This window comes from Pleurodeles waltl, chromosome 4_1, assembly GCF_031143425.1.
Source record: "Pleurodeles waltl isolate 20211129_DDA chromosome 4_1, aPleWal1.hap1.20221129, whole genome shotgun sequence".
Classification (NCBI taxonomy): Eukaryota; Metazoa; Chordata; class Amphibia; order Caudata; family Salamandridae; genus Pleurodeles; species Pleurodeles waltl.
Window position 1 is genome coordinate 508,621,693 of NC_090442.1, and position 14,059 is coordinate 508,635,751.

The 14,059-nt window shown below is 42.1% G+C and overlaps 1 protein-coding gene across 3 annotated transcripts in view; it reads left to right on the forward strand.

Annotated features, from left to right (window-relative positions):
* The window catches only part of LOC138287875 (POC1 centriolar protein homolog B-like), a 1,054,814-nt gene that overhangs the window by 222,083 nt on the left and 818,672 nt on the right, over positions 1 to 14,059 (forward strand). For all 3 annotated transcript variants that reach the window (XM_069228819.1, XM_069228820.1, XM_069228821.1), the window contains one exon: positions 8,766 to 8,873. In XM_069228819.1, coding sequence (XP_069084920.1) covers positions 8,766 to 8,873 — 108 coding nt within the window. The remainder of the gene's footprint in view (positions 1 to 8,765; positions 8,874 to 14,059) is intronic.

Sequence of the window (14,059 nt, forward strand, 5' to 3'; positions counted from 1 at the left end):
GCATCCAACATACAAAGGAATGTTTGGTCTAATTTTTTGCATGGAACCAAGCTACTGAGTCACATGTCAGAGCCTCCCTGGAACCTACAAACGATCAGCACCATGGGTTTGTCACTTGTGCAATACGCCTGTACTGGACAAATATGATTTATGTAAAGGTGATAACAGAGCTGTGGAAGTTTTAAGTCAGTGATACACATTGACAGTAATGCAAAATGCACATATGTACTAGTTCAAGGATTTACCTCCGTACCTATTCCTAATCTAGACACTGGACTAAGGTATTCAGGCCAAGTCTTGCCCCTTGAGCCTAATATTGGCCACATGACACGATCTGAAGGTCTACAGGGAGTGAGGAGAGTGCCACAGTTGCGTAGCCTCAGTAACTCTACTTCAGCCTGGACTATGTCCCATACTGGGATATAAATGTGACAGGCCCTGGTCTCTGCAGGCTGACATATAAAACCGACATGACACTCAAATTCCCATCACATCCATGCATGACAGTACATCATGTGCCCATCATCATTCTGGCTTGTGTGGCACTCTGAAGGGCACAGTGAGTCATTATATGCCTCTCATACAACAGTTTGGCATGGCCAGATGTGGGCTGTATGATCTGTGGCACTGTACACATTGCTTACAAGATCCTCAAATGACTCAAATAGTTTGCAAACACATCTTATGCTGTCTTGCACATACATGTCATTTGACATTTACAAACAGCATATCCATTGTTGTGCCATTATATGGCTGTAAAGTGTCCTTGCCTATATATATGAATGCAACACAAGGATGATATAGGCCTCAAAACACATCACACAACACAATGTGAATGTGCAATGCATAGAGTACTTTTCTCCATGTACATCCCATTTACAACGTTAGCCTATGGCTGTGTCTGCCGTGGTTGAAACATCCCACTGCGCGGATGACTTCTGCCAGCGGCCACAGGCAGTTCCTAATGCCTGTTCCGAAGTAGATCAGGCATCCTCCATTTTGGCGGTTGGAAGTACATTATTGGGCTCTGTTAAATGTGTCACAACCCCAAAATATGTGTCGGATCATCACAAACATCCTAAAGCAGTCTTGTTGTGTAGGTTATACTACACAATCACCAGTGTAGTGTGTTGCTGGGCGCAGATGGCATATGACGGCGGTGCACTGTGTGCCACCGCTGATGTTTTTTGGGCAGTCAGAACAGACTGAAATTTCAAGGGGCATTTGAGGAGCAAATGTGTTGACAACCATGGGGGTTGCATTTGACTTGTATAGTTGACAGCTATGATGAGTACTGTGTGTAATGCATTTCCAGTCAGAAATGCTTTTCACATGATTTTGTTACTATATATCATGTATGTTGTTGTGGACACCGTGACGAATGCTCCAACTCATGTTTTTTCCCACACAGGTAGCCTGGGAGAGGGAGGAGGTGACAAACTACAGTCCACCAACCATTGCCATTTCTTCAAAACCATGGAAGAACGTCACATCATAGAACAGTACCGTCTGAATAGGCAAGCAATTTTGGATTTATGTTGTCAGTTCGAGCCAGACCTGATGCCGGAAAACAGTAATCCAACCTGCATACCACCCATTGTTCAACTCATGGCAGTATTGCACTTCCAGGAAGGGGCCTTCCAGTATGCAGTGGCTATATCTGGTGGTATGTCCAAACCTATGTTCAGTCTTGTGTTAAGAGATGTCCTATCAGCAATGATGAAACACATTGACAATTATATCAGGTTCCCCCGACATGAGGATTTAGCCGGTGTGAAGGCTGAATTCTATTGTTTTGGTCACCTCCCACATGTGGTTGTAGCCTTTGATGGCACACATGTTGCTTTGGTGCCACCGCAGGACAGTGAACAAGTCTATCGCAACCAGAAAACTTCCCTTCTATCAATGTACAAGTTTTCTGCCTGTCAGATCTCTAAATCTCAAACATCTGTGCCTGGTTCCCTGGTTCAGCCCATGATTTGTTTGTAATGTGAAACAGCACCATACCCCAGAAGATGTCACAGCTGCAACCAGAGCGGACCTGGCTGGTTGGTAAGTCTCATCTGTCCTGATTTTGTGTGAGCAACGTCAAGTGTTACAATCATGAAGTGAGTGACTCATTGTTGTACTTATATTGCATTCCTAAACAGGAGACTCAGCATATCGAAACCATCCTTGGTTGACGCCACTGAGGGCTCCAAATATGCCTGGGGAAGTCTGCTTCAATGAGTCCCCATAGAAGAACACGGCAGGCAATGGAGCAGGCTTTTGGGCTCATGGAGGCCAGATTTCACTGTCTGGACAGGCCTGATGGAGCCCTCCTCTACTCACCTCGGAAAGTGTGTCAGATTACTGTGGCATGCTTCATGCTCCATAACATCGCCCTGAGAAGGAATAGCATACCAGAGGAGAGTGAGTCTGCACTGCCATCGGTTGAGAATCCTGAGATGTCAAATGAAGATGATAGTGGTGAAGAGGAAGGATCTGACTTGCGACAAGATCTCATCGATAGCTTCTTTTCATAAGTGTAAGTATTTCATGAGATATCATAACTTTGACTTGACAATGAACTGTAGTTGTGATAACATGAGGAGTATCTTTTCAGTAATAGCTATGAAGCTCATACTCAAACAAAATAAGAAAATATGCAAAAGGGTGTTGGTGAGCAAACCTTTGACGCATTCACATTTTGATGCTGTTGCCTTGTTTGTGTCTGCTTTTTCTTAATGACATTTTTTGTCCGGACGTTTGTTATGTGACTTGTCATGTGCATGTTTTCATAACTCCACTCCATGATTTGTTCTTTGTTCTAGTACCTTCACCACAAGACCTTCATTTGGGCTTTTCAGAGTTGTGACATTGGCAGGTACATCGTCCTGTTGGAACTTATGAAGTGGACGTGGATTTTCCCTGGGAATGTTAATCACAGACTTTGGTTGTAGACAACCTGTGTCAAGACAGCTAGCTTAGTGATAGGATGGAAGTGCAGAAGACTTCATTGGACTTGTTCATTATTGTGTAGTGGCTGTGATGCATTATGTGTGTCATCATGTTTTAAGTAAAAATGTTGTGGTTGGACACTTTCATGTCAGTCCCCTTTTACATTGGCTGAACAGTCTTTTGGTATGAACTGTGTGTAGCTGTTGATGTGTTTGATCATTGTCGGCCAAAGTGCCTGTGGTACATCACTGATAATTACGTTATACCACAAAATGCAGAAGGACTTGATTGTAATGACCCTGTGATCATGTACTGTTGTACTGCCATCTGTCTGGGTTTTGCATCCCATGAGGTGCGCTTTCTTTTGAGAGATAGTTGATCTGGCTCCAGCTGATAACATCAACCATATCCACTCTTTACCTATGTGACAGGACACTGTATGATATCACCATTATTACAATGTTCTGGGAGTCAGTACCATTATATTTTGTGGTCTACACAGTCTGCTATGGTCGTGTCTCACTTTCATAGTTACTGACATCTTGACTGCCTATGTGCTGAACGATGTAACAAGAACTCTTCTGAAACAAGACACTTGAACTTATGTGTTGGTGTGTAATGGTTATAATCCAGAGGTGGACACTGTGTACATGCTACATATCCCTGCTTACACAAGTAAAGTAGCTTGTATCTGCATTGTATGGTTCACATGGTCTTCCATAGCTACATAGCCTAATGTGAAATTAAAGACCGCAGACAGTGAGTGGGTGACCGATGTATTTATTTCAGTGCACATACATACATTTTTAATTTGTGCATGAATGAAAATAAAAGTGAAGTGAAGGGGTCAGCCCTGGTGGATGAAATCATTGGAGTAGATGCCACACCACTGGAAGTCCAAAGTGCAGAGTACTCCTCCAATTGAAAATGGAAGGTGGCTCAGAATCAGTCAACAGAGCGAGTGTGTGGCACACAAAGGAGGACATTATGGAAGAGGTCACTTGGTGGCAGTGGTGGTTGTCTTGCCATCCGTACCTCCTGGATTCTTTGCTGGACATACCTGTTTGCAAGAGGGGGGGAATCGACTTCTGCAGAGGCAGGGGTGTCTGAGGCTGGTTGTGCCTCTGGCAGGGCCTACCTTGCTGTAAGGGCTGCAGAAGTACTTGACTGTGATGTAGTTGCCACACAGGAAGGGGTAGATGGTGGGAGGAAAGCCCTGCTAAGGGTCTTGTTGATTTCCCTCAGCACCCCTGTTAGGTTGCCCATGTTGTTGTTGTGGGCATCCATTATGTCTATCATGACCCTCTGCAGCTGCTTAATGTCCCAGAGTTCAGTCAACACCTGGCTTATCATACCTTGGGACTCTTGATAGATCCCCAAGACGTGGCTGATGGAATCCTGGCCAACATCAGCCCCAGCGGCCTCACTTTGTCGGCCCACAGCATTCCTCCCATATTCCCTACCTTCAAGAGCTTGTGCCTTTGGCGGAGGGTTCCCTCTCTAACTGGGACCTTGACCCTCAGTTTCAGGAGTCTCAAGTTGCACCTCAGGATAAAGGCGTGGGGGGGCACAAGATGTGGAAACTGTGCTAAGTACACAGGCCGGAGGGGCACATCATTGCTTAGGATGTTGCTGCAACAGGGCTGGGAGGTGACGTTGTCACCACAGTGAGACTCACTGATGCCGTCTGACCAGGATGCCCAGATGGGTCAGGAGTGTTGTCATCACTGAAGGCTTCATCCAGGAGGTATTGTGAATCTGTTGGGTGGTCTCGGTGTGCCCAGTGGCATCTCGACCTGTTGATGAAGGACATACATTGTTACTGGTTGAAGTGTGGCTTCTACCTTCAAAGGTTTTGTATTACAGTAAGCAGAGACATTGGACATTCGTAAGTTGTAGGTTAGTCTTTTGTGCCACGTTACCATAGTATTGAAGTATTTGACATGACATGCTGAACTTGCCTAGACTATTAGACTCAAGCAGACCAGTTGCACTTTGGATGTTGGACTGTAAATGACTTCATACCAGCAGTGAAGCCAACACAGTGCAGATGCAACTTATGCCTTTGACCATTTGGAGGTTTAGTTGAGTGAGATACTGGCAAATACAGAATGTTGTTGTATATGTAACTGTGGTCATCATGTGTGAAGGGCTGTGTCGGTGTGTTTGCTGCTGCTACAATCTGGTGTTGCAGCTTAAGGCCTTAGGAACACTTGGTGTACACACTTGGTAAGGTGTCTTTCCTGTCCTCAATAGTTTAATCCTGGGTAGCAGGTCAAGATGGAGCTAGGTAGACAGACACATCTCTGAGTTGAGCATTATCTGTATGTTGCTCAGTCACAGGTGGATACACATCAGTTGAGAGTTACCAAACATGGGTATTTGGACAAGTGAACACTGGGCTGGTGGTTGGAGTTACAGACTCAAGGCCTTCTTGGAGTTGCATTTAGGTCACTCCCTCTACTACACACACACTTGACTAATGGTATCCTCCCAGGTGAGTCCTCTTCAATTGAGAGTTACCAAACATGGGTATTTGGACAAGTGAACACTGGGCTGGTGGTTAGAGTTAGAGACACAAGGCCTTCTGGGAGATACAGTCAGGTCTCTCTCTCTGCTACACACACACCAGCCAAATCTTCGGTATTACATATCTGTAGGAAGACTGCATTTAGGTTTGAGCATACAATTACATGTTGAGATATACCATGAGTCCTGGTATTTTTGTTCTGATATTGTAAGACTTACAGGGATTTTCTCAACGTATGGCATGGGATGGGCCTTGGGAGCTGTGATGTTGGGTCCAACAATACACATTTACAGTGTTAAATCTCAGATACTCTGGGTATTGATCTTGTTTAAGAACATGAACAAGACAGTGGCAAAAGCTGAGCAAGAGCTTTTGAGTTATAACTTACCAGACTCCACTCTCCCAGGTATTCCTGTCAAGCACTCAGGATGCAGGATGGCCAAGACCCTCTCCTCCCAGGGAAACAGCATTAATGGGGCACTGGGAGGGCCACCTCCAGTCTTGTTGGCCTCAAGCTGCTGCCTGAAGACCAGGGAACAGACCTTGCCCCACAGGTCGTTCCACTTTTTCCTAATGTCCTGCTGTGTGCACAGGGTGGTGCCTACATCCTTCACTCTGTCAACTAGCCTTTACCACTGTTCCATTTTCCTACTGAGAGGAGTATGCTGTACTTGGACTCCACTCTTATGAGGTCATCCACCATGACTCTTAACTCCTCTTCAGAAAAACAAGGATTTTTGGGACTTGACATGGTGGACAACTAATGTGGGTGACAGGTACTTAATTACCAGGGGAAGTGCAAAAATGAGTGGGTGGACAAACTGTGTGCTCTTGAACTCGTAATCAAACCCTTAATCTCCCCATGCCTAAAACCAAAATGAATGCGTCCTTGTGTAATGTAACTGATGCTCATGTAGAGCACTCCATTATCTTTGGGTCAAGTCTGCTCTATATAAAACTGCAAAAATACAAAACATGAGGTGTTTTGCACACTTCAGTCATTGGATTATAATTGGACTACATTTGGGTGATATCTGTGCTACATGTGATCTCTTTTCCTCTGATGGACATCTTTTAAGACATATTTGTTATAAAGCTCCCTAATTTCTTCATTTACTGCAGTATCCTCAGTAGGAAATGCTTCCAGTTTTCCCCTTTGATTCCATCAATATGGCGTTCAGATGCACCACACGTTTGGCATAAATTCAGAATTTTACCCTTATTGTTGCTCATTAGAACGCTGTAGTAAATGTTCTGATTGCCATGGACTTAGCTGGAAATCTGCTGCTGGTGTTGAAAGTGCATGTTTCAGTCTGCATGTCAGAATGTTTTCATGAAATAAAGAGGACGATATTTGAGCACTCACTTAAAAAGTGTCCTATTTTTTCTTTCTACAGCACTAACCATACTTTCTTTGACAAAATTAACCCCCTCGATTTGTTCCTTTCTAAATAAAATGTTTTAGGTTTTACCAGTTTGATTCAATCAAGATGGCTTCAACTGTTGCAAGGTGTCTTATTAAGACAGTTAGCACTCTAGTTGTTCCTAAGAACACTCTGGAAGGCTGCAGTTGAACACAAGGGAATCAACTGACATGCTGCTCCTGTTCGAAGTACATGTTTTACTGAGAATGTTAGACTTCAGTCTCATATGGCTGAGAAAGATAATGTGAATTTACAGAACATATGCTCTCATTTTAGCTTCTAGAGCACCTGCCATAACCTCTATGGGAAAACACCAGAAAACTGTTTTCTCTCAAACATGATTCATGAAATCCCAGCGGAAGGCTTTTTCATAGGGTAAAACCACCTTAGAACACACCACAATTCCTAAAATGATTATGGTACCATCCACAAATGATTTATATTGTAACCTGTTACTACCCTTTATATGTTTTGCTTTTTGTGACCCTCAAATCCTGCCATTCACTACAATACATTTCAACGTGGACCATGTGTCACAGGCATGTAAGTGCTGCCACAGCATGTTGAACATGTTGTTGCCAGACAGTAAAGGGAGGATTCATTTGGGACCCTTGTATATGCCCTTTAGGGTCTGGGTGTGGTCACCCTGACAACGTACAGATTTTTTCAAACTAATTTTCAGGACACAGACCCAAAGTCCCTGAGTCTTGTAATGGCTGCCAAAAACCATATTGTTCAGTTTGTCACCAACCAATCAGGATTGACTTGTCGCCTTTAAATTGGCCAATCAGAGCATATCTGAACACCCAACTGTCCAGATATCTATATTTCTTTTTCCTTTAATATCTCAAAAACTACTTAACAGATTTACACCAAATAACAAAAAACACGGTCTGCGCATCAAGATCTAGCTTCCTGCCAAATTGGTATGATTCTGGTCAGTGATTCGGGCTAAAGACCCCATGGGAAAATGCATGGGGAAAATGTGTTTTGAGTCCCCCTTCTTCTCGACCCATGCTTGACGTGTCATCCTGAAGCTTTCAGAACAGCAGTTGAAGAGAGCGGCATACTAATTATGAAAATTCTGTGAAGATTCATCAAACAGCGCCAAAGTTATTTGCAAAACAAAAGCCGCCAGGTCCTAACTATAACTACCTAGTGGCGACCACCAGTAGGTAATACATTTATATTTTCAGAGAGAAAAAACAAAGATTAAAGTAGAGTTTTAGTTAGGTGAATTTGTCAGTGACAAAATTAATGTTTTGAACAATAAGAAAACACAGAAATTCACCAGTTATAGTTAACAGCACTAACTATAGCTTGTGCCCCGCCATGCATTGCTTATGATGTTACCTATAACATCATTTAAGACGTATTCTGACATAATTTATGACATCCCTAATGACATCAACCAATGAGTGTGCTAGTTTGTTTTACAGTTTACATAGTGGTGGGTAAGTATCATATCACTTGTCTACCTAATTTTGTACAGCTTGGATTCAGCTAATGGGTGTAAGTGTTTAGGAATCACATGTGCCCCTAATGCACCCTAGGTGTGTAGAGGTACTGAACAAAACTGGGCCAAAGTTATCAAAGTTATTAGCAATCCAAAAAAACAAAAACTCTTCCAACGGAAAAGCAGAACTAACTATAACTACCTAGTGATGACCACCACTAACACATATATATAGATATGTGTATATATCTATATATATATATATAGATATATACACATACACACACACACATAAAAAAAGCTACCTCAGTATAGCTAATAATATGGCTAGAATAACTTCTTTAACAGTATTATTTGTTATGAAATAGTGAGAGGGAGTATGGCATAACAATGCACTTTTGCAATTTCTTTTTAGATTTTCACCTGATGGAAGACTTATTGCATCATGCAGTGATGACAGAACAGTTAAAATATGGGATAAAACAAGTAGGCTTTGTGTCAGTACATTCACAGACGATGAGAGGTAAGTGTCAGTGAAGCACCTGAGTCAGTAACAAAGTAATTGCTTTTTTCTTGAGTGTTTCCTTTTACTCCTTCGTGCTTAAATTTAAAGTAGGTGTCTGAGCCAGTTGTATTCCTTCCTTAATAGTACTATTTCAACAGATGCGGCCCGTCCTTTAGGGCGGAGGGGCCACGCCCCCCACCTTTTGCCCCTCATGAAGAGTGTCTGTCAGGCTGAACAAAGGTCAGCCTGACAGACACTCTTCATTTTCAGCTCAGACAGCCAGGAGTGAGACATGCGCGATTTGCACAGACTTCTGGCTGCCTGAGCTGAACTTTGCTGGGCTGAGGAGGTCACAGCTCCTATGGGTGTGACCTCCTCGGCTCAGCAAAGGTTCCTCGAGTCCATCCCCTGGGTGACGAGGAAAGCATCACCCACTGACACTCGCCCTGGGCGCCCTGGGCGCTTCAGGTCACTTCGTCACAGAATGGGGTGGGGTCAGCAGTCTCAATGACCCCATCCCACTCTGTGACGAGGCTGGGACTGCTGCCCTCCCTCATTGGTTGACCTAAGGTCAGCCAATAAGGGAAGACAGCAGTCCCAACCCTGCTGGGACCTCGAGGCTGAAGGTAAGTGTGTGTGTGTGTGTGTATGTGTGTGATGTTTTCAAATGAATGTTTGGTGCGTGCGTGCATGTTTGAATGGTATGAGTGTTGTTAATGGATGTGCGTGCGTGTCTGTGTGTGAAAGAATGAGTGTCTGTGTGTTTGTGTGTGTGTGTGTGTGTGTGTGGTTCCCGCCTGCGACCCTCTCTCCTAAAGCTGCCGGCTACCACTGTATTTCAAATGTGGCTTTGAATGTTATTTTAAGAAAACAGGTTTGACTTTTATCGCATGAAGCAGACCTGACTACAGTACAAACAATGGTACGATTTGAATTACTCTGCATATCATACGAAGCTAATCAAATTTAGCCCTACTTGAAAAAGCCATTGACTAAAAATCTAATTCTTCCTGCAATGTTTATGGTTTGCCCATTAATGAGTACAGAGCAGCATGGAGAAAATATCTGGTGGCCAATAAGGGTTGCAGGTTTTGCAATTGCGGAAAATAATTGATTGCCCATATACTCTGCTTCTGTCCTAATTTTCTACTTATACACCGCACTTCACTCTGGCCAGTGTTCTTAAAGCTGCTATTAACACCTGCAGATGTGCGTTATATTTTGTTTTATTACTCCTGTTATACCAGAACTTGCTGGTTTTGGAAAATGTATAAATACAGTGAATAATAAAATAACTATCTTAAAAAGCCAAACATCGTTAGAATGATGGAACTGGAATATTAACGTAAAACAGAATATTGAACCTGATGACATTCTTGCATCAAAAGAACTCTTTACTGATTTTAATTTGTAATTGAGTCCTGTTATAAATTATATTTTACTTTTTAAGAATATTTATAATTCTTTTACTAGTGATAAGAAACATATATTTAGTGGTATGTGTTTATTGTAACAGTTTTAAATAATCAAATCAATAAAGTTGAATTAATTAATTAATTCCTTAATGCTGGCCTCCCTTTTCTAAGGTGTGCTTGCTGTTGACTAGACAATTAGCATTCTTTCAGTTTTTTTTATTTTGTTTAAATTAAACTATCTTTCCTAGAAGATTTTGAAAGAGTCTTGCCTGCAATGCCTTCACAAATTCCTAAATGGGACTTAAACATAGTTTTAACACAATTAATAAAAGTACCCTTTAAATCAGTACTCTCTTTTACTTAACAAGCTTCTATCTTGGAAGGTGTTTTTTGTGGCCCTTACTTTATTACCTGTGTCAGTGAATTACAGGTTTTAATAGTAGTAGTGGACGAACCTTAATTTCAAGAACAGTGTTGTTATTTATATACCCAACATTTTCTTTAGCAGGGTAACTGTTGGAACACCTGACCGCAGTGGTTAGGTCTTTATCTTCCAAACGTAAGTGGTTTGACGCCTTTTTGTTTCAGAGAACAGAAAAGGTTTAATTATGTTGCTTTCTTTTGGGCCCAACACTAAGAAGATTGAAGTGCCCCAAGGTTCCGTAGTTTCACTGGCACTGTATAATGTATACCTATGATAATAAGTCTTGCATGGGATCTCCAATGATTTTGTTATTTTTACGATCTGGTGAGTCAAGTTATTTCTGACAGGAAGAGATCCTCTAATGGATCCCCTCGCAAAAAACATAAGAAATGCCCAATAGGAACTCCTGTTGTTATTTGAGTAAACAGTTATACTCCTGCTGGTCACTTCTTACTCTGCCTCTGGGCAAATTCTGTTTATTAAGAAACATAAACAGGCACTCCATCTGTCAGTCTACAGTGGAAGCCTTTCTGTGGGTCATGTTGGACCTCTTTATGTCTGACCTCCTCTCTCTGGTCCCATTCTGTCTCCCCTGAGGCACTGGTCACGACCCCATGTGACTTCATGCCTCCATAGTCTCGGTCTGTGGATCCATTTCTTTTAAAGTCTCCAATATCCAGGGCCCTAATCCACTTTTCGTACACCATTTCCATTGTTGTCTCTGGTGCTGCTTTTGTCACCGCCTCATCCTTTGAGATCAAAAGACAAAATTTGGATGGGCAGAAAAAAGGTGAAAGCTTTCTTAGAGGACTAGCCTATGCTAACCCTCTTCCCAGTGCCCAAAGATTTTCACATGTGTAAGACATCCTTGGTTCTGCTTCAGGTATGCTGAATACCCAACCTGATTTAAGGTGCAGGTAGGAGGATGACTCAGAGGCTGCTAACCACCTCCTTGCTTATGTATGTGCCGGCACTACATATATCTTCAAAATGCCAGTGGCTTTGATACATCTCCAGAAGATGTTGTTTGGGTCACCCCCTCTAAGAAAGTTTGTTTCCTTTAAAACTGCTTTGCATAATGCAGCACAGGCGCCTGTGTTGCCCCTACGGTCTGTGGATCGAAATGTAAAATCCTTACAGAGATCCTGTAGCTGTCTTTGGTGGCCCCAGAGTCTCTTCTTCCATTAGCAAAACACCTCTAAAACTAGTGCAGGCTTCCTCACAGAAAAGCATTTGCTGATTGCCAAAGAACAGTGCCACCTCATCCCAAACTGAAATCTTTCTCATTTGCAAGGTGCAAGTTCATAATTATAAGAAACTAATTCATTTAGATGTGTTTAAGTTAGCCTGACTAGTTCCTAACTAGCGTGCATTGACATCATTTTACTTTTGCAGAAAGAAAGTCACTTTTATTTTTTGTGAACAAGCAGTTTCCATTTGCATGTGTTTCTCTGTGTGCCCTTCCGTCTCAGGAAAATCTCCCAATTGAAGCATCTTTTGTGGTGTTGTTGCCTGTGCAAAAATGACTGTCTTAATGTGCCTTCCCCTAGAGGAATCCATATCTAGTATGTTCCTGTCTGTGTAACATTCAAGGTCCTTTGCCTGAGTCTTTTCTAGGGATCATTCATTAGCTGAACTGTCTATTGTATTTTTGTATTATATAAATAAATATAATATAATGCCATGTGCTTAATTTCCTATGCATTCTTATTTATTAATGTGGTATAGTAGGTGTTTACTAGATATATCTTATTTGATGTATCCTCTGTATTTGAACAGTGATTGGTTTGCATGAATGTATCTTTGTTAATCCAGCCCAATTAGCTCATAACACACCATATTGAGTTTGTAGCTTCCTTTGATCAATAAACCTATAAAAGACGATGTTTAACCCCTTCACTGCCGGGCCTTTTCCCCTTCAGGTGCCAGACCATTTTTTGGCTATTTGGGGCAGTTCGGCTTAGGCCTCATAACTTTTTGTTCACATAAGCTTCCCAGGCCAAACATCCTAGGGATTCTAGAGATACCCAGCCAGAGTTTGTTGGTTCTCCTGGAAGACACCAAGAAATTTGCCAAAATATAGTGAAAATGTATTTTTTTCTTTTTTTTTTGTAAATGGGAAAAAAGGGCTGCAGATGAAGGCTCGTGGTTTTTTTCCCCCCTGAAAATGGCATCAGCAAAGGGTTTGCAGTGCTAAAATCACTATTTTCCCAGCTTTCAGGAACAGGCAGACTTGAATTAGACAAATACATTTTTCGACTCAATTTTGGCATTTTACTGGCACATACACCATTTCTACTATTTTTTGTGCTTTTAGCCCCCTTCCAGTTAGTGACAGAAATGGACATGAAACCAATGCTGAATCAGCTAAACATTTCTGAAAAGTAGACAACATTCTGAATTCAGCAAGGGGTCATTTGTGTTGATCCTACAGGGGTTTTCTACAGGAAATAACAGAATAAAAAAATATTGAAATTGAGGTGGAAAAAAACAGCCATTTTCTCCATGTTTTACTTTCTAACTTTTTCCTGCAATGTCAGATTTTCGAAAGCAATATACTGTTACGTCTGCTGGACTCTTCTGGTTGCAGGAATATATAGCGGTTGTAGGTTCATCAAGAACTCTAGGTACCCAGAGCCAATAAAGGAGCTGCACCTTGCAATGGGTTTTCATTGTATACCGGGTATACAGCAATTCATTTGGTGTAACATAAAGAATGAAAAATAGGTATCAAGGAAACCTTTGTATTTCCAAAATGGGCACAAGATAAGGTGTTGAGAAGCAGTGGTTATTTGCACATCTCTGAATTCCAGGGTCCTTGTAATAGCATGTGAATTACAGGGCATTTCACAAACAGTGGTCTTTTTTTACACACTGTCTTACATTTGGAAGGAAAAAATGTAGAGAAAAACAAGGGGCAATAACATATTTGTTCTACTATTCTGTGTTCCCCCAAGTCGCCCAATTAAAAATGGTACCTCACATGTGTGGGTAGGCCTAATGCCCGCAACAGGAAACGCAACATCACATTTTTACATTGAAATCTGACGTGTTTTTTGGAAAGTGCCTAGCTGTGGATTTTGGCCTTTAGCTCAGCCAGCACATAGGGAAACCTTGGAAACCTATACATTTTTTAAAACTAGGCACCTAGGGGAATTCAGAATGGGGTGACTTGTGGGGCTCTCACCAGGTTCTGTAACCCAGAATCCTTTGCAATCCTCAAAATGTGGCAAAAAAACACTTTTTCCTCACATTTCAGTGACAGAAAGTTCTGGAATCAGAGAGGAGCCACAGATTTCCTTCCACCCAGCACTCCCCCAAGTCTCCCGATAAAAATGGTAACTCCCTTGTGTGGGTAGGCCTAG